Raw genomic sequence first — 19903 nt, 5'->3', positions numbered from 1 at the left:
ATCTAGCCCTTTTTTTTTCCTTCTCCTCCTCGGTTTGACACTTAATTTCATAAATTTTAAGTTGACACACATGCACTTGAAATATCGCAACATTAGGCAGTTAAGACTTAAGAACATGTGTTAACTTGTCAAGCATGGCTCGGAATATTCTTACGATCTCGGTCTCAAACTTTTTCTTAAAGGTCATATGTAGTACCTCAAGACGCATTATCGACACTAGGCATTGCAATTCAGTTCCCAAAAATGATCGAGACGTTAAGCATGGCAAAAATCGGATTCCACGTTCTCAATGAGCCCAAAAAACATTTGCCGATATCGAACTCGTGGATGATTTTGATTTCCCAAATATAAACATTACCGATTAGTTTTATTTTGTTCTTTACAATTTCACATATAATTTTCTTAACTTTTAATATTAATCAACAATATTTACAAACACTACTCCTCCACCTTAAGGGCTAAGGGTCAAGTAAAAAAAGCTTAAATAAGGCCTAAAAATTCCAAACCAAAACTATTTAAAAAAGAATTATGTCATGAATAGACTGTAATATACAAGTTTAAACACAATTTTTTTTTATATAAAAACATAAATCTCAAATAAAAATAAATATATATTTTTATTTTATAATGGTTGGGCCAAACCGGCCCTAGGTTTGGCCTGAGCTCGGGTTCCACTTTTTCAAGGCAAGCTCAGCCCAAATCAAACCCTTCAAAAGGCTCGATCACACACGTACAAATACACGAAGACCCCAATACAAACACAAAACTCAATCATTTGCTAACAGACGAAAGTATTTCACGAAAAACAAACCTATCGTGTCTAACAAACTGTCAACGAACGAGTGTGGCAGTAAAGCCAACTGTCATGCAGACCTCACCTGATTCCGGCCACAGCTTCCTCCAGGCGCTGGCCACGCCACCTCCGCCGTACGCCGCCGAGCCGGAGGTGTACGTCCATGCCAAGCTCAGCCAGAAGAGCCTCGAAATGTGCACAGAGTTACTCGGAGACGAAAACAGCACCGGCGGCGACAACGAGTCCGCTCCGGTGGCGGCGCACGAGGCTATTAAGGATCACGAGTTCTTTCCGGCGAGGCGGGGCCGCCGCAGCGTGGTCCTTCCTCCTCCGCTGGTGACGTCTGCGTACGGTCTCGAGCTCAGGTCCCACCGCGAGCATGGGAGGCTCGTTCTCAGGGCTGAGGTTGTGCCGAGGATTTTCTTGCGCGCCGAGCGGGCCGATGAGAGGCTCACGCTGCAGATGGTGAGCTTCGAGCCGAGCTGTGCCATGGAAGATCAGGACGGCGAGGAAGAAGAAGTGTGTAATGGAGGAAGAAAAAGAAGAAGAAGGGATTATGAAGAACAAGAACAAGAAGAAGAAAGAATGAGAAGAAGTTGTGTAAGGTAAACAGATAACGGACTTTTCTTTGGTTCTTTATTTCTTTATTTCACTGATATTTGTTTTCATTGTCTACTGTAGTTCTATGAAGACAAAATAAAAAAATCATTGTTTTTATTTTGTTTTCGTATCTCGGAATTCACTGACAATGCTAATATTAATTTGTTAATTTCCTAATTGTTCACCTCTCTCTCTCTCTCTCTCTCTCTCTCTCTCTCTCTCTCAGTACAAGGATTGGGTTGTTCTCTTTTACTAGCATTTATTTGAGTTGGCTCAATGAATATACAATAAATTGCTTTTTACCAGACGGTATTACCGAAAATTCCATGCAAATTGTTTTTTCTTCTATTTATTCTTCAAAATTTCCAGGCAACTCAGAGAACGTTGTTGGGAACTTTCACTTCACGAGGCTACGAAATCAATTAGATCTTTCAGGAAAAAAAAAAAAAAAAAAAAAAAAAAAAAAACCCAAAACAAAATCAATTTATTAGCTGGGACAAAATATGTGATCAAACTTAACGATGGTGTTTATGGAATGTTTAAAATGTTATCCAGACATTTAATCTCTAATAAATTTGTGACCTTTCGGCTTGAATTGTTTATTTATTTAAGGTACATATGTACAGTTTTCGTATAGCCATAAGAGTTTTCGGATAAATATTAAATATTGAAATTTGAAAGATTTCGTCGTGATTTGTACTTAAATGTCTCATCTAATCATTTAATGATTGTGCATAAAAGACTACTAGATTAAGAGTCCACGAACAAAGAAAGAACAAACTAACCTTATGATGGGACAAGGGAAAGACGAAAGTGTATCCCTCAATCGTGAAGCAAGAGTCGTAAGAGATTCATCGGAAGCCTCCTCTTTCTACCGTGTCAGAATGAGAAAGTAAATAGTGGAAGTGAGTGGGAGAACCCTTCGATCCATGATGACATCCTGATTGCCATGTTCCCAGCCGCAAAACGAATCTTGGTGGGAGTGGCTGAGTTTCTTTTTCATTTCTTTGAAGAAGGTGAAAAGCTTGCATACTTGGGGAAAGTCCTCTTATGGAATTGATCCTAGAACGTTTAATGCGAATCACCAATGTTGGAGAGGCACTACTACAAACTGTGGATACAACGGAGCTTTTAGAACAAGACAAAATATTGTTGTAGAAATTCCACTTTTCGAGGATCTGGCCTTGCCTCGAGGGTTGTAGGAGAGTAGACAAAGCCTTTGGGGCCGGAGCGAGAGAAGCGGCAACATACCAGTTGTACAAGAAATTAGGCCTAGTAGGAATCTTGTGAATCTGAGCCATGTTCTAAAAAACATCGCGCGGTAAATTGGCACGAGTCCCAACAAGAAATCCTTGCCAACCTTAAAGATCAGAGTACGTCACCCTAGCCAAGATGTAAAGTAGATCATAGTGAGTAAAACCCTTTGAAGCGAGTGAAATCACCCCACACAATCCACTCTAAGTGACCATTGAGTTGCAACGATAACAAAGTAGTGGTTCATCAGAAGCCTACAACTAGGATGGGTAAGAGGAAATTGAATCGATAGTGGACATGTAAAAATAATATTATAATTTCAATACATAATAGTATAGGACACCTCTTATTTTTTGGTGTGCTTGATGGGAGGTGTCTCATCTCATCTCCAAATACTTTAGTCGTTTTAGAGAGAAGATTGATTTGAGTGTATAATGATCAGAGTGTAGCAGATGATTGCTTAGTTCAAAAAGGTTTATATGTCACTAGGCCTAGGATTCTATTTATAGAGAACAAAGTGATGTTTAGTCCATCCCGAGCCTGAAGGAAGCATCAAATGGAGGAAGGTGGCGAGATTGGTCGTGTCTCGAGTGTTGGAATTGATCTAGGGTTTAAGAAAAAGATTAAACGCTTCGGGAAGCGGCGAAATTTTAAAAAAATTTCTTTTCAAGTAAAAACAGTTTTTACTAACCTAGACAAAGAAGCAAGTACATGTAATTAAAAATCAATATGAGCTAAGAGTTTACTAACATTTCTTGAAGCTTGAACTTTGAAGAAGCTTTTGGAAAGTTTGCAACGCTCGTCTCCCCTTGCAGCACGTGTCTCTTCCTTTCCTCGGCACCTCGAGCAACCACGAAAGTTTCTATCACTAAATCACTTGAAATAAAGGAATTAGTGAGTGGGCACTTTTAAACACTACGACTTAAGAACAAGTCTTGAAGTCGCAGAGCTAAACACTAGGTCGAGTGAGGACCTAGGTGCCAAGACAAGAAAAAATTGAAAATAAACTAGAGAGAGAGAGAGAGGATTTTCGGCCACAAGCTCTAGAGAGAGAGTCTCTCAAATCTCTTAAACTTGGATGAATGAAATGTGAGGAAATGAGGCTCCTATTTATAGGAGAGGTCTCACCTTCAATAAGGTAGTTTCTTCTTCTATAGAATATCACATATTCATGAGCCAATTTCCTCTTTTTCCCTTTGAGACACTCGGCCAACACAAGGCTTCTAGAAGCCTTGATTTGTTTCCAATTTTGTTCATGGCTTGCCTTTTCTCTCAACATGGCCGATTCCCTTATGCATGCATATGCAAATTTGTTTCCTCTTTTTCTTTTGGCAAGTATCTAAATACATTTATGCACAAAATAAACTCTCTTTCCTTAGGTATGTTGGGCACCCAACATGTCTCTAGAAGGAGCTTCTAGAAGCTTCTTCATTTATTCATGAGAACATGAAAAAAGGCCCATTAAGAATTTTCAATAAAATTCTTATGAAATGAAATTAATTCACAAGGCCCAATGATCAAGTCATGGCCGAGTGACATTAAGTCATCAAATGAACTTGTCAAAAAAATTTATTGACATTCATTTCATCCTTTGTCTCAAAAGACAAAAATACTCTTTTGACTATTTTCGTTCTTGTTTTGACTTAGCTTCCAGTTTAACTATTCCTATCGATGTGATTCGTGACAGTGATCTCATGGACCCAAATGAACAAAGCTTGAGCTAAACACTTGGACTCAAAAGTTCACAAACCTTTTCCAAGTTTAGCTTAATGCCAACTGACTCCACTAAAGAGCTGACACTGAAAATCTCTCGGTTCAAATGAATTTGTTTTCTACTCAAGAATTCGACCTAATTATAATGAGTGGATCCACTGAATATTATCTATGTTTACCCTTCATGAATGTCATCAGCAAGTCGGGATTTACTAAATTACCATTTTACCCTTCTAACTGTTATTTCCTCAACTCTTTTGTCGCTTGTGAATAAGTTAGAAACAATGTATTGACGAGGAGCTAACAAGTCACATTGTTTCATCCAAAAGAGTCAGGACTCAATTTGGACACTGGCCAGTTCATTTATTCACACTCCAAGGAACAAAGCATGAGGTGACATACATTGCATTTCAGCAATCTTGTACATGAATTCCATATCTATGAGAACTTCACAAAGTTACTCATGACATACTCACAACTTAGTACTTCACCAATAGGCCTTGTTCGGAATCACATAGTGAATCCGAACTCTGACTTTCTCAAATGAGAATACTAAGGTGTGAAATGGCATGTCTCATTTCAGGATTAAGGTAAGCATGATGCAATTCATACATAGTGACTTCGAGACATAAGAGGTTAAATGGTTTGTTTTTATCTTGTCTCTAGAATTGCACTGGTCAATTCAGTACCTTCGGAAGATACCTAGAAGAACTATAGAGTCCCCAACTCTCAATGCCTCATAACCAGACATCATAGATTCTTCTAACAATCATACTGAGGTCAATAGTCCTTTGACCCTAAGATTGCGAATATAGCGTTTTAAGCAAACTACGAAGAGTTTGTTCATGCAAATCTACATTTGTCTCTTCGTAAGTTGTTAAGTTTGTTTATGGACTAAAAGACTAAGGTTTTATCATAAAGCTTCAAACAAAGAAAGAATGAATGAACGTTTCAACTTTATTAATGAATAGATAGACAATTACAAGCAAGAGTCTTCGTAAGACTATATGACATCAAATGTACATAAATAGACACTACTACTCTTCTTGTGGGCACCATTGACAACACCGAGGAATGTACCGCTCCTCTCAGATGGAGTTCCCGCGTGGATGGGACCACGATGGCGCTCCCAAATGGAGGTCATGGCTATTGTCACAGCTTACTTTTTTGTATCCGTTTTTTCGAGTGGAAGAATGATCATAATATATTTTAATAATTTTTTCCTTTATGCTTTTCTTTTCTATAATTACGTATGCATTAATTTTTTTTTTTTTTTTATCGAAAATAATGGCAATATTGTCATTCCATATTTTAAATTATGACCAAATTATACCGAGTATTAAAAATCAATGTATAAGTTTAAGTACTATTAAAATATAATAGATATATATATATATATATATATATATATATATTTATTATCATTTTGAAACAAGAATTTTTTGTTTCTAACCATTCCTCTAGCTCTTTTTAAGATTATATTCAAAGTTTCGTTTTATTAAAAAACAAATCTCTAGATATATTATCATATGAAAACTCAAATTTTGTCATATAGGCAATTTTTAGTAAATTTTAAATAGATAGTCACGAAATTTTATTATCAAAACTATAAAGACATATATAGTTGTAAATATTTATTTTAATAATTGTAAATAACAATCATACTCCAAAGACACAAATAAAATGCTAAAAATGTGCGGACAATGTCACATCACCGTAATGACTATTTATTTAAAATTTACAAAAAATTGATTATTTAGCAAATATCTAAGTTTTGGTGATTTAGTTACTAATTAATTGTTAAAAAATATAGTCCATCGGACCCACAATAAGTTGATTAACTAAATAATAAATTAATTTTCTACGGACTTGGTGAGTTATTTATTTTAATAAAATGAAACTCAGACTATTTAAAAGAAAAACATGATTTATTGGGCTATTATTGCCCTCATTGCCCCTTTTTAGTTGTATATTTTTTTTAATTAATCCCATTTTTGTCCCATGGACTCGTACCTCGGTTACATTTCACCCCTGGACTCGGAAATGTTGCAGAACTCAACTCAGAACTTAGACACGTGTTACAACTACTCACTTCCGTGAGTATTTGGACGTTAAGTGGTCACGTGTTTAACACGTGTACTGTTCTGAAAGGGTATAAGCGTATTTTTGCATATAATGAATACTTTTAATGTTTAAATATTATCAGATATATTAATTATTAGAATAATTATTAAATATTACAATTGTTTAAAAAATATAAATACTTTTTTTAAAAATGAAAGAACAAATCCCGCGTACACACAAATCTAGGGGGGTTTGTTCTATCATCGCGAAAATGGTGAAACCTTCGACATCCAAATCTCCGGCGAAATCGAACCCTAGCAGCACTGAAGGAGGTTTCAGAATGAAGTCTCCGGCACAGAAAAAAAAAACCGTGCCAGCGAAGTCTCCGACGGTGTACTCGAAGAAAAAAAATCCCAGGCTCGGAGAAAAAAACCCAAGTCTCCGACAAAAAGAAGAGCTGGTCGAGAGACAAATTCATCAGAGAGTGCGTCGGTTAATAATAGACCAGTATATGGTGAGAAACCTTTTTTTATGTATGTTTGGATATGTTTTTAGGGTTTGAAAAGTGTAGGGACCACATTGTCTTGTTTTGATTGGAGTTATGCTTCGATTTCCTTAGTTTTGAGCGTTAGAAGCTTTAAATACAAAATAATGGCGGGACCAGTGGTGGTGGTTGTCTGTTATTGGTTTTTTGTCCTTTTGAATTTGTTTAGTAGTTGCATTTTAATACTACTTTGGTTTATTTTAATTAAAAATTGTTTGATTATTGTTTCAGTTAAAGGGTCTGGTATGTTCACGTTCAAAGTTCACCATGGGGGTAGAGTGGAAGTGGTGAATGAGCGTTTGACCTACGTTGGTGGTCGGATTGACTACGTAGACCACGTAGACGTGGACAGACTGTCGTTGTTGGAGCTAGACAAGATTGTAGAGAAAAATCTTGGATACTCAGCGATTCTCATGTACTATCTGGAACCTTATGGGGAGTTCTTTGCCCTGGACTGTGATCTGAACCTGTTTATAGCAGTGTCAAAGCTGTATGAGGAGTCTGAAGAACTGAATTTGTATCTTGATCACCCCGTACAAGATGCATCTGTTGTAGAAGAGCCTGGACTATTGCCCCAGTGCCTGCAGTTGAAGAGTTTGAAGCTGAAGAGGAAGAACAAGTTCAAGACTTTGAAGTGGAAGAGCCTAAAGAAGTTGAAGATGGAGAGCCTGGACAGAGTCAAGTCGTGGATGAGCCACAGAGTCAAGTTGAAGACCCTGAGCATGATGGAGATGTTGAAGTTCTTATCGAAGACCTGACTGAATCTCAACCTGAATTGAGTCAGACTCCACCTGAAGACCCTATTCACAATGAAGACCTGACTTACCCTGAACCAGAATTGACTCAGACTCAAACTAAGTTGGGCCAAAATGAAGAGGAGTTGGGCCAGACTGAAGTGGATTTGGGCCAGCCTGAAGCAGGGAGTGAACAAGATGACTTGGGCCAGAGTCAAGCAGATGACTTGGGCCAGACTGAAGTGGATTTGGGCCAGCCTGAAGCAGGGAGTGAACAACATGAGTTGGGCCAGAGTCAAATAGATGAGTTGGGCCATAGTCAAGCTGATGAGTTGGGCCAGAGTGAAGCACATGAGTTGGGCCAGAGTCAAGCACATGACTTGGGCCGTAATCAAGAGTTTGAGGAGTGTCAAGACCATCTTGATGACCTTGAGCTAGACAATGGGTTTGAGAACAGCGAAGACGAAGTTGAAGTCAATGACGTTGCTGTGGACCGTGGTCTAGGATTAAAGGGCAAAAGAAAGCTACCTCTTACTAATGATGAGGCCGGTTCTGACGAGGAAAGTGACTATAACGAGGAGGAAAACATTGTGCTGGAAGAGGAGTCATCTAGTGAAGATGAGCCTGAGCCTAAGCCTACTAAATTGTCCAGGAAAATTATCTCCAAGTTTCAAGAATTCTGTGAAGACACTAACATGGCAGACCCCAAGTTTAAGTTGGGCATGGTATTTTCAAGTGGGGCAGTCTTCAAAAATGCCATAAAAGAGTATTCTATCAAGGCAAGCAAAGACTTGAAGTTCAAAGTGAATGATCGAAACCGAGTTCGAGCAGTTTGCAAGGACGAGTCATGCAAGTGGGTGTGCTATACGTCTGAAATGAAGATACTACAACATTCCAGATCAGGACCTATGTACCAGAGCATACATGTGCTCGAACAAACAAGAACAGATTTTGTACTGCTTCTTGGATGTCCAACAAGAACCTGGAGGAGTTCAAGGAGAATGAGAGCTGGTCATCTATCAAGTTCATGAATAAAATTCAGAAGGACTTGATACTTGATTGTTCGAGGACTAAGGCTTGGAGGACTAAGAAAAAAGCCTGGGAAATCATTGAAGGCTCTTATGTACACTAATATGCCAGGTTGTGGGACTATGAAGCCGAGTTGAAGAAGACCAATCCAGGAACAACAATCGAGTTCTTAACAGAGGCAGATGAGGAAGGTAATCCAATATTTAAGAGAGTTTACATTTGCTATGGTGGTTGTAAGGCAGGATTCAAAGCTGGTTGTAGGGCAATGATTGGGTTTGATGGTTGCCACATCAAGGGACACCAAACTGGTCAACTTCTCACGGCCATAAGAATTGATCCTAACAATGGCATGTTCCCTGTTGCCTTTGCTGTTGTGGAGTCAGAGTGTAAAGAGTCTTGGGCATGGTTTCTAAATTATTTGAGAGATGATATCAACATCTACAATGGATACCATTGGACTTTCATAACAGACAAACAGAAGGGTTTGATAGAGGCACTCAATGGTATGTGGGAGGAGGGTTCTGTGCAAGCTGAGCATAGGCATTGTGCTCGTCACTTGCAAAAGCAATTTCACTCGGGTAAAGTAACTTCTAACACTTTCTATTTTGAATTTTCAAATATGATTTCAGTAGCTTGCATAAGAAGTTAACAGATTCTTGTTTGTTTGTAAAATTTGGTTAGGTGTTTGAGGGACAGTTCTTGAAACACAAGGTCATGGCCGCAGCCAAGCAGTATTCTGTGGAGAAGTTTCTCCAAGAGATGAACATAATCAGGGATGAAGATGAGGAAGCCTACAACTGGTTATGTGAGAAGAATCCAGTGCATTGGGCAAGAGCCAACTTCAGAACTACTCCAAGATGTGATATACTCCTTAACAACCTTTGTGAGCGTTTCAATAGTAACATGGCTATTTTACTAGCTCGACAGAGACCCATATTGTCTATGGTAGAGAGGATTAGAATGTATTTAATGAAGAGGATGATCAAACAACGCATCGCTGTGGAGAAGTGGCATGGGGACATAGGGCCTAGAATCTTCAAAATCATAGAGAAGAACAAGATATTGAGTGGTGAAAACATTGCAGAATGGTGTGGAGATTCATTGTATCAAGTTACAAATCTGATTTGTGGCAATGTATCAGATTTGTGGGCTTTGACAATTTTAATGGCTTTTTATTCATTACTAAGGTATCAGATTTTTTGTCAATGCCAAACTAAAACCAAACTTCAGACCAAGCTAGAAAATACAACATTCCATTACAAAATACCAATTTACATTACAAAATACCCATTACAAAGTTTAGACCAAACTTCAACTATCATAATCCCCAAAACATTACAACATAATTTGACAATTACATCAGTCTCACTTAACAAACTTAATAAACAACCACAATCAATTCAAAACATATACTTATTTGAAACAGATGACATAAACAAGAGCAAGCATGACGAGAACCATATAAAACTTGATCTTTTGCGCTTCTATAGTTATCTTCCCCCTCAGTATATTCAGCTCGTCTTCGTCACTTCAACTTGTTTCAAAGCAGCTTCAAGATTGTTAATCCTTTTAAGTAAACCAGGAATTATTTGAACTGACCTTTTACACATCTCAGGATCAACCCAAATCAATATACCACAACCTCTATCGTCGGGACTCGAAAACAAGGACATGAAATCAGTAACCAAAAACAACAACGAAGACGAGAATAAGGGAAATACCAATTACTTTGTATCTTGAACACCCATAAAAACGCCGACCAGGATGATCACCTTTCCACGCCGTCCGCAGAACACACGCCATCTTGCATCGACACCGCGGCCTCTGCTTGTCATCGGAATGGCCATCGTCGACTCCGTCAGAGAAATTACTCATGGAAGACGACGCCATTGACGAACAAGGGATTGAATTAGGGTTTTGTTTCGGGAAGAAGGTTTTTTTTTCGCGATCTAGGGTTCAGCCCAAATCGCGATTGAGTTTTGATTTAGGATTTTCGATTTAAGTTCTTTCTTCTATTTATTATTCAAGCTTATTTCATTTAGATTTTAGTTTTCAATTTCTTTTTCACTTCAAATAAACTAAGTCAGGGGTAAATTCATAATTCCACCAATAAAGCTTTTAAAATCATGTCACATCATCAAAACGTTATAATTTAACGTCTAAATACTGACGGAAGTGGCTAATTGTAACATGTGTCTAAGTTCTGAATTGAGTTCTGCAACATTTACGAATCCGGGGGTGAAATGTAACCGATGTATGAGTTAAGTGGGCAAAAATAGGATTAATTTTTTTTTTTAATAATTATTTTAGAGAATATCGTTATGCCTTACTAAAAATAATACAAATGTTATCGCCGGGCGACTGAGTATGATTGAGGCGGTGATCGGAACCCTAGTTTCACCAGCCACCATTTCCGGTCACTTTCCACAGCTTCACGCATTTCTACTCGCTCTCGCTCCATCAGGTTGGTACCCTCTCGTCCGGTAACTCAATTATTCCACGGCGATTTATTAGCTATCTTCAATTCTCGAATTTCTTCGTGGTCGTCATCTGAACTCGGCGTTGCGAACACCTGTGCATAGCTGAACCTTGTATCGTATACCCTTAGCTTGAAAAACCTAAACCCTATCTCAGAGCTCCCGGGAATTTAGCTCAAGAACCATAAGCACAGGCTCATTTGGGAATCGTACGGACAAGTTTATTGTTGGAATCCGATGAGTGGGACGAGGCAGAGGAGCCTCGGAAGCGGGGGTCAGCACGTTGTGGACTACCTGAAGCGAATGCAAGCGGAGAATCCGGACTTCTCTTACGCGGTCCAGACGGACAGCGAGGTCAACGGCGGGACCGTGTTCTGGGCCGACGCGACGGCGAAGACGAACTACGACTACTTCGGAGACACGGTGGTTCTCGACACGACGTACAGGTCGGGGCGTTTCAGGGTCCCGTTCGCGGCCCTGACGGGGTTCAACCACCACGGCCAGCCCGTCCTCTTCGGCTGCGCTCTCATCGCGAGCGAGTCTGAGTCGTCCTTCGCGTGGCTCCTCCAGCGGTGGCTCGGCGCCATGCGGGGCCCGCGCCGCCCCGTCTCCATCACCACCGACCCCGACCCGCCCATCCAGGCCGCCGTGTCCCAGGTCCTCCCCGAGACCCGGCACCGCTTCAGCAAGTGGGCCGTGCTCAGGGAGGCCCGCGAGAGGCTCTCCCGCCCCGACTTCGACGCCGAGCTCAGAAAGTGCGTCGACGAGAGCGAGACCGTCGGCGACTTCGAGTCCGCCTGGGACGCCCTTCTCCGCAGGTAAAGGGCCATAGTTGATGTGTGAAGCATAAAAATGATTGGTTAACCATAAACTAACCGGTTAAAATTAACCGTTGTGTTTGGAATGCCCACCTTTATCCACAGGTACGGATTGTCGGACGATGAGTGGCTCGGAACGATGTACGTGGCCCGGGAGCGGTGGGTCCCGGTCTACATGAAGGACGTGTTCTTCGCGGAGCTTTCAGGGACCGCGGAGGCGGCCGCGGGTCTGAACATGTACTTTGACGGGTTCGTGACTCCGTCGACGACGATACAGACGCTGGTGCGGGGATACGAGAAGGCCGTGGTGACGTGGCAGGAGAACGAGCTGAAGGCGGACCACGACACGAACAACACGATGCTGGTCCTGAAAACCCCGTCGCCGATGGAGAAGCAGGCCGCGAAGGTGTACACGAGGAGGATATTCAAGAAGTTCCAGGACGAGCTGGTCGAGACGATGGCGAATCCGGCGACCAAGATCGACGAGACCGGGACGGTTTCGACGTACCGGGTGGCCAAGTTCGGGGAAGATCACAAGGCGAACGCGGTCAGCTTCGACTCCTCGGAGATGAAGGCCAGCTGTAGCTGCCAGATGTTCGAGTGCTCGGGGATCATATGCAAGCACATTCTCTCGGTCTTCCGGACCAAGAACGTTCTAACGCTCCCTTCTCACTACGTCCTCAAGCGGTGGACCAGAGAGGCCAAGACCGTGGAAGAGCGCCGCGTTGAACTCCCCGATAACTCTCGGGAACTCGTGTCGGTTCGCTACAACACTCTGCGCCAGGAAGCCATCAAGTACGTGGAAGACGGCGCGAAATCGATCAGCATTTACAACGTGGCGATGGACGCTCTAAGGGAAGCTGCCAAGAAGGTCGCGGCTGTGAAGAATCCGGGTCCCACGCAAGGCACTTCGCTTGCCAACAGAGCTACCCAAGACTCTCGTGCTGGCGTAGATGGTCAGACAGAGGGATACCCGTCAGTGGTACGTTTTGCGAAACTTGAAAAAAAATCCTGTCTTTAATTTATGTCCCTCTTCAGTTTCCTTGTTTGATCTCTGAGCGTCTCTGGAGTTGTAAAACCGCAGAGTCAAATGTTAAGTACTCTCAAATAGCTTTGTCGGAGGAGCTTTGTTAGCTGACTTCAATGTGCTTTGTATAGCTAGGTTCTAGCTTTGCACTTCTGCCTTGTTATTATTGCTTGCCTGGATTTTCTTTTGTGTTTAGAGAGTATGTTTTGTCCTCTGTAAGTTTTGATGGGTCACATGTTTGAAAGCATCAAAGTAAACTTGTTGATTAGAATTATGGAAATCTGAATGACCAGTCCTTTTCTGTGAATATATTTCTTTCAGGACGCTTAGTTTCTTCTGTATAAAGAAATTTAGTAGTAGTAATATATGATTTAACGAAGATTTCTTTTCGTTCTTTAGGAAGAGAAGGAAAAGAAAATCAACGAGTTGACCTCCGAGCTAGAGACTATAAATCAACGATGTGAAGTGTATCGAGCAAATTTGCTTGCTGTTCTGAGAGACATGGAAGAACAGAAGTTGAAGCTTGCTGTGAAGGTTCAGAACGCCAAGCTTAGCCTGAAGGAGTAGATTACGATCTTCATTAGCTTTTTTTGTTGGTCTCTAACATCTCAGCTCTCAGCTAAATCTGTCTTTTACCATTTGCATTAGTTAAGAGGTGGTCTTTCCATGGCCATTAACACTGGGTGAGTGAGCTGTGTGTGTAATTCGGCTCATGGGAATATTTGTAAATAAAATAAATATTGTATTTCTGATCCTTTTGAGAAGCAATGGAAAAAACAGAAGATTCCAAAGGAGAGTGAGTATGTCGTTCGATACTTGCCTGTCATTAGTCATGATTTGGTTTAGACACTTTCGTTTTGCTTGTAGAACAATTTCCCTTTCTTTGTTACCTTTGTGCTCATTTGAAGTGATCAAGTAGTGAATAAAGCGACGTTTTTTGTATGTTTTTTTTAGTCCCTTAAACTGTTAACCTTATAAAATTTAATTTTATCGTTTAGCCCCTTTACTTAGATTTCTGGCTCTGCCAAATTTAACAAAATACTTGGAAAAATGATCATATATTTAAATATATATGGTCATTTTGCCTTTGTATCAAAACATTCTAGAAATCCAGTCTTCTACCTTTCTTTTCTTAACTTCCATGTGTTGAATGAAACTTTATTATTTGTTCCAAGAGAAAAGAAAGATACAGAAGTTTCTAAGCTGAAAACATTCCGTGATTCTCTTTAACTTTTTTACTAAAATACTTGATAACTTCTTCATCACAAAGTCCCAGTTCCGGAGTGAATAATAAATTGAACTGTTGACTTTTTCTCTCTTTTTGTTCTTTAAGAGAACAATACTGACACTTGTTACTGATCTAACCAATTGATCTTTTTGTTATGTGTCAGTAAATAACTCCAGAGAATCTTAGGCTCAACATGTAAAGAAGGATAAAACAAAACCAAAACAAAATATTCTTCAAAGTCCCACGGAGAATCAGATTCCCATTGCATTGTATCCAATTAATATGTAAAAGTCACGTCTACGAACAAACCAAAGTTGATTCTATTAATTTCTCCAATTTTGGGACTCAAGCAAAGTATCCATAAGATCTCATCTTCCATTCTTTCTTTTCTCTACAAAAAAACAGCTCATGCCTGAGTTTGAGGTCACTCCACCATGAAGGAAATCTCTCACCCGACGCACCCGAGGCACAAGCTCCGGCTCGAATACACCGAGACTCCCTTCAACTGCGATGGTTGCAAGGAGGCCGGGATCGGGCTCAAGTACAGGTGTCAACGCTGCGAGTTCGATCTCCACAAGGTCTGTGCCTCGGCCCGCCACGTCATCACCCACCCATTCTATGATCAGTGCGAGTTCCGCCTCCACTACGCCCCGCCGGGGCCCACCAAGCGCGCCTGCGATGCCTGCAGGTACGGACAAAATATTTCAATTATATCATCAGTGAAATTTAATTCTCTTAATTATTTATGGACGTAGGTATCATGAAACAATGAAATTATTGCAGTATTATTCCGATTTTATAATAGTTCATATATGCTAACTAGACGATTTTATGATAGTGTTTGGTGTATGTGAAAGCAGGAAGCCAGAAATGGATTCAGTTGGCCCTGTATAGCCTCCCCTAAACAAATTACACTTTTTTTTTTTTTTCCTAGATGCTAATACTTTTTTTATTTCTCTTTTTTAAGTTAAAAATTTACAAATTAGCTCCCTGTGAACTATTTTCTTGCATGTTAGCCTCTTTTAATTTACATTTCTGGCTTCCGTCCCTGAAACCGAATGAGTTTCATCTCAAAACCAATTGACAATGAAACGAATAATTCAAAATGTCTATAATAAACTCATGTTAGCTCCCATAAATTTTTCAATGTGGAATTCCTAACCGCGTATTGGTCTAAATTTTACGATTTTGTCCCTGCGCGTGGCAGGAATGAGGTGTCGGGATTCGTGTACCACTGCTCGAGGTGCGGGTTCGACCTTCACCCGTGCTGCGCGAACCTCCCTAGGGTTTTGGACGACGGGGAACGCGCTCTTTACTTGTACCACAAGCTACCGGGCGCGTGCCACAAATGCGGCGGAAAAGGCGGGAAAGGGTGGGCCTACCGGTCGGGCTGCGGGGCCTACAGCCTCCACGTATCGTGCGTCAAGGAGCTTCTGGTGGAGAGCTGGCAGGCCGTGTACCTGAAAGTGGACAAGAACAAGGCGAGGGAGATTCAGACTCGGATCCCCAGCCTCGGAGGGACGTTGAAGAATCACCATCACCGTCACAATGGAGGGAAGGTTAGGAAGTGCTGTGAGATCGCCGGAGGGGCGGTCCGGATCGTTGTCTCGGCCATCCTCGGAGATCCAACGGCAATCATCGGTGCTGTTATTGGAGGGTTTATTTCTAAGTAGAGGCTATGTAAATTTGTGTAATTTCAATGTTTGCTTGTGTGTGTGGCTGTGAAGTTTTTTTGAGTCTTTGATTGTTATGTGTTCAATGCATAATTAAGAACATAGTTTGAATAGAAATCTAAGCTGTCTAAAATTACTAAGCGGCCATCCTCGGAGATCCCTCGGCTATCATTAGTGCTGTTATTGGAGGGGTTTATTTCTGAGTAGAGGCTATGTAAATTTGTGTAATTTCAATATTGCTTGTAAGTGTGGCTGCGAAGTTTTTTTGAGTCTTTGATTGTTGTGTGTTCAATACCTAGTTAAGAACACAGTTTGAATAGAAATCTAAGCTGTCTAAAATTACTAAGCGGATACCTAGCTTGTTTTTTATTTTCTCAAGTCTTATTATTATTACTACTAATTTTATTTTTTTGTGACAATTTGGTTAAGGAAAAATTATATAAAATAGCCATTTGAAACTTATTAATTAGAAAAATAGCCAAAGTTTCAACTTTTCAACAAAGTAGCCAAATTTACGTTTTCAAAATTTTTATGACAGCCATGATTAAAATTTTTGATGATTATTATAAACAATTTATCACTTTCAAAAAAATTAATGTTGGATTCAAATTTTTTTTTATTACTGCACATTTTGGCTATTTCACTCAATTAAGACAAACCTTGACTATTTTGCAAATTCATAACTTTAAATTGGCTATTTAGCTGCATCATCCTTTTTTTTTTTTTTATGATTTCGTATAAATTTGTTCTTCCATGGACTGTAGTGGAATGAAACTTCAATAGGTCGAAAAATATATAGTAATCTAGCTTAGATGGCTAGATCCAAGTTCTCCAATTAATATGAATTATATGGTAAAATGATACAGAGATAAAACAAGTAAGTGTAGCAGCTTGACTTTATTGCTGGAACAATTGTTCCTTCTTATAGAGTAAGGAAACATGCGCTAGGGTTTTACAATAGCCAATAAGGTATTTACAAGAAATATAAATTACAATTGTGAAAGGATAATGAGTTGTAGTTGTCCTTGTCCGGTACACAACGGTAACAAAGGTATATTCCTTTGGGATATACTCAACCACCTCACCATGACAGCTTGAGGCAATGTGAATGTCGTTTGGCATTAGACTACTTGTCGTTTGCTACATCTTAACACTCCCCCTTGCTTCGAGCTGTCCCCATGGCATAACTCCGAGTTTGTTCCTGAGATTGCTAAAGAAATGTTGCGAGAGTGGCTTTGTGAGGATATCCGCTATTTGATCTTGACTTGGAAGATGTCTGACTTGAAGAGTCTTTTCAAGAACCTTTTCACGGACAAAATACAGATCCAATTCCATGTGCTTTGTGCGCGCGGTCTGGATTGGGTTTGCAGAGAGGAAGACTGCGCCCAAATTATCGCACCAGATGATGGGGCTTTGTGTCTTCTCGACCCGTAGCTCTTGTAGGAGTGATTTCAGCCATAAGATTTTTGCTGCAGTCGCTGCCAAACTCCGGTACTCTGCCTCCGTCGATGACCTGGAAACGGTCGGCTGCTTCTTTGAAGACCATGTGACTAAGTTCTTGCCGAGGTAAATACACGACCACTTGTTGATCTTCTGTCATTGATATCTGTGGCGTGATCCGAGTCTGAGAAGCCAGAGAGTGTGAGCGATGGCGATCGATGAAGGAACAATCCATAGTGAATTATGCCTCTGAGGTATCTCAGAATTCGTTTTACCGCTTTCCAGTGTGGTTGTAGCGGCGAGTGCATAAACTGACCGACCTTGTTGACGCTGAAGCTGATTTCAGGTCTGGTGATCGTCGCATACTGTAGGGCACCTACTACACTGCGATAAAGCATGGCGTCTTCCACCGGATCACCGTCGTGAGCAGATAGCCTGAGGCCGCTGAGCATTGGCGTTGGCAGAGGATTGGCATCAAGCATTTTGGTTTGCTGAAGCAGCTCGATCGGTAACGTAGCGTCGCTGTGAAAGATGCATTCCCTCGGGCGAGTACGTAACCTCTACGCCCAAAAAATAACTAAGGGCGCCGAGATCCTTTAGTGAGAACACATGGTTCAGTACTCGTATGAGTCGCTGTACCTCTTTATCATCACTTCCGGTGATGATTATATCATCAACGTAGACCAGCAGGTACGTTGTTGTGGTTGGTGTGAAGCGAACAAACAGGGACGTATCTGCTCGTGATGCTTTGAAACCAAATGTCAATAGAGTAGTGCTCAGCTTGTTGAACCAAGCTCGTGGAGCTTGTTTCAACCCGTAGATGGCTTTGTGTAAGCGACAAACAAGAGGCTGTTGGGAGTGGGACTCAAAACCCGGTGGTTGTGACATGTAGACTTCCTCTGTGAGATCGCCATTTAAAAAGGCGTTGTTGATGTCTAGTTGACCGACCCTCCATCTTCTGGCAAGGGCAATAGTGAGGATGACTCGTATGGTGACTGGTTTGACCACAGGTGAGAACGTGTGACTGTAATCGAGGCCTGCGATTTGATCATATCCTTTAGCAACGAGCCGAGCCTTGTATCGTGCCACTGATCCATCTGAATGTCTTTTGACTTTAAACACCCATCTTGAACCAATGACTTTTCGTCCGACAGGTGGTGTTGTGAGAGACCAAGTTTGGTTTTTGTTGAGGGCTGCAAGCTCAAACATCATGGCTGCCTTCCACTGCGGAGCTGAGAGAGCTGACTCAACCGTCATGGGTTCTGTTTCAGGGAGGTCAGTGCCAATAGCAACAGCAAAAATATTTGGTTTTTTTATTCCTGCTTTTCCCCGAGTGACCATGTGGTGTTGATTTTGAAATTCAGATTGATTATTAGTAAAAGGTTGATTTATCTCTATTATTGGTTGCTCATTCTCAGTGATATGTGTAGGTTGTGTGGCTGAATTTTGGGATTGTGGTGTGTGGTGTGTAGGCAAAGTGTGAGGCGAGGTATGAGAGGGTGTGGAAGGTGTATTGTAAATATCAGCACAAGATGTGGTTTCCGAGTGTACCTGATTGTCTTGGAGCACGGGCAGCTTGATCAAGGGCTGTTGAGAGAGGACTGTATCATGGTGAGTATCTGAGGGTGTTGACCTGTTAGGCAAAGAAGCAAAGGGAAAAACAGATTCGTTGAAGGTCACATCCCTAGAGATGTATAGTCTTCCATCCCGAGCTAAGCATTTGTAACCTTTGTGTTGTGGTGTATAACCTATGAAAGTGCAAGGTTGGGATCGAAATTCTAATTTGTGTTTGTTGTATGGACGCAGGTATGGGAAGCACTCACAACCAAAGATTTTGAGCATATGGTAGTTGGGTTTTCTGTTGAAGAGCTTTTGGTATGGACTGAGGTAGTTGATGACACTCGAAGGCAGTCTGTTTATGAGATATGTACCGGAGAAGAATGCATCATCCCAGAAGCGTTGTGGCATACTGGCTTGTGCAAGTAAAGTAAGCCCTGTTTCCACAATGTGGCGGTGCTTTCGCTCCGCCACGCCGTTCTGTTCTGGAGTATGCGAACATGAAAGAAAATGTTCAATGCCTTGGTCATGAAAGAAGGTGGTAAGTGATCGATACTCACCCCCCCCCCCAATCCGACTGCACTCTTTTAATTTTTTTGTTAAACTGCAGTTCCACTTTTGTTTTGAACTTGAGGAAAATTTGGTGGACTTCAGATTTATTTTTGAGAAAGTAGATCAATGTATACCGGGTAAAAGCATCAATGAAGCTAACATAGTATTTGTATCCATTTCTAGAGGTTATAGGCGAAGATCCCCAAAGATCGGTGTGAATGATATCAAGAGGGCTGTTGACAATGGTTTCACTGTGAGTATAAGGTAGTCTATGTGATTTCCCTTGTTGACAGGCAGCACAAACATTATTTGTTGGGAAAAAGGAGTGACAAAGAGAGACAATTTTTTTGATGACTTTAATTGTGGGATGACCAAGACGTTGGTGCCACGAGATTACATC

At 41.0% G+C, this 19903-nt stretch overlaps 2 protein-coding genes across 2 annotated transcripts; both read left to right on the top strand.

Annotated features, from left to right (window-relative positions):
- Window positions 1-11040: 11040 nt before the first annotated feature.
- Window positions 11041-13847, top strand: FRS9 (FAR1-related sequence 9). Its single transcript, XM_089624285.1, has 3 exons — window positions 11041-12026; window positions 12132-13008; window positions 13453-13847. Exons 1-3 carry the CDS (start codon window positions 11446-11448, stop codon window positions 13618-13620), a joined length of 1626 nt encoding a protein of 541 aa, XP_089480411.1. The 5' UTR covers window positions 11041-11445; the 3' UTR covers window positions 13621-13847.
- A 754-nt stretch (window positions 13848-14601) lies between these two features.
- LOC149389368 (protein VACUOLELESS GAMETOPHYTES-like) lies at window positions 14602-16231 on the top strand. The gene is made up of 2 exons (XM_089621667.1): window positions 14602-14969; window positions 15489-16231. The coding sequence occupies exons 1-2, from the start codon at window positions 14716-14718 to the stop codon at window positions 15952-15954; spliced, it is 720 nt and encodes a 239-aa protein (XP_089477793.1). The 5' UTR covers window positions 14602-14715; the 3' UTR covers window positions 15955-16231.
- The last annotated feature ends 3672 nt before the right edge of the window (window positions 16232-19903 follow it).

This window comes from Urtica dioica, chromosome 8 (genome assembly GCF_054948205.1).
Source record: "Urtica dioica subsp. dioica isolate 48M chromosome 8, U.dioica_male_clone48M_v1_H2, whole genome shotgun sequence".
Classification (NCBI taxonomy): Eukaryota; Viridiplantae; Streptophyta; class Magnoliopsida; order Rosales; family Urticaceae; genus Urtica; species Urtica dioica.
Note: the sequence above shows the minus strand (reverse complement) of the source record. Positions and strands in the feature narration are given on the sequence as shown.

Excerpts from the sequence above, each read along its gene's own strand:
- FRS9 (XM_089624285.1), top strand. The coding sequence starts at position 11,446 with ATGAGTGGGACGAGGCAGAGGAGCCTCGGAAGCGGGGGTCAGCACGTT. Across the intron at positions 12,027-12,131 it reads TGGGACGCCCTTCTCCGCAG|GTACGGATTGTCGGACGATG; the intron begins GTAAAGGGCCAT and ends CTTTATCCACAG. Across the intron at positions 13,009-13,452 it reads CAGAGGGATACCCGTCAGTG|GAAGAGAAGGAAAAGAAAAT; the intron begins GTACGTTTTGCG and ends TTCGTTCTTTAG.
- LOC149389368 (XM_089621667.1), top strand. The coding sequence starts at position 14,716 with ATGAAGGAAATCTCTCACCCGACGCACCCGAGGCACAAGCTCCGGCTC. Across the intron at positions 14,970-15,488 it reads CGCGCCTGCGATGCCTGCAG|GAATGAGGTGTCGGGATTCG; the intron begins GTACGGACAAAA and ends TGCGCGTGGCAG.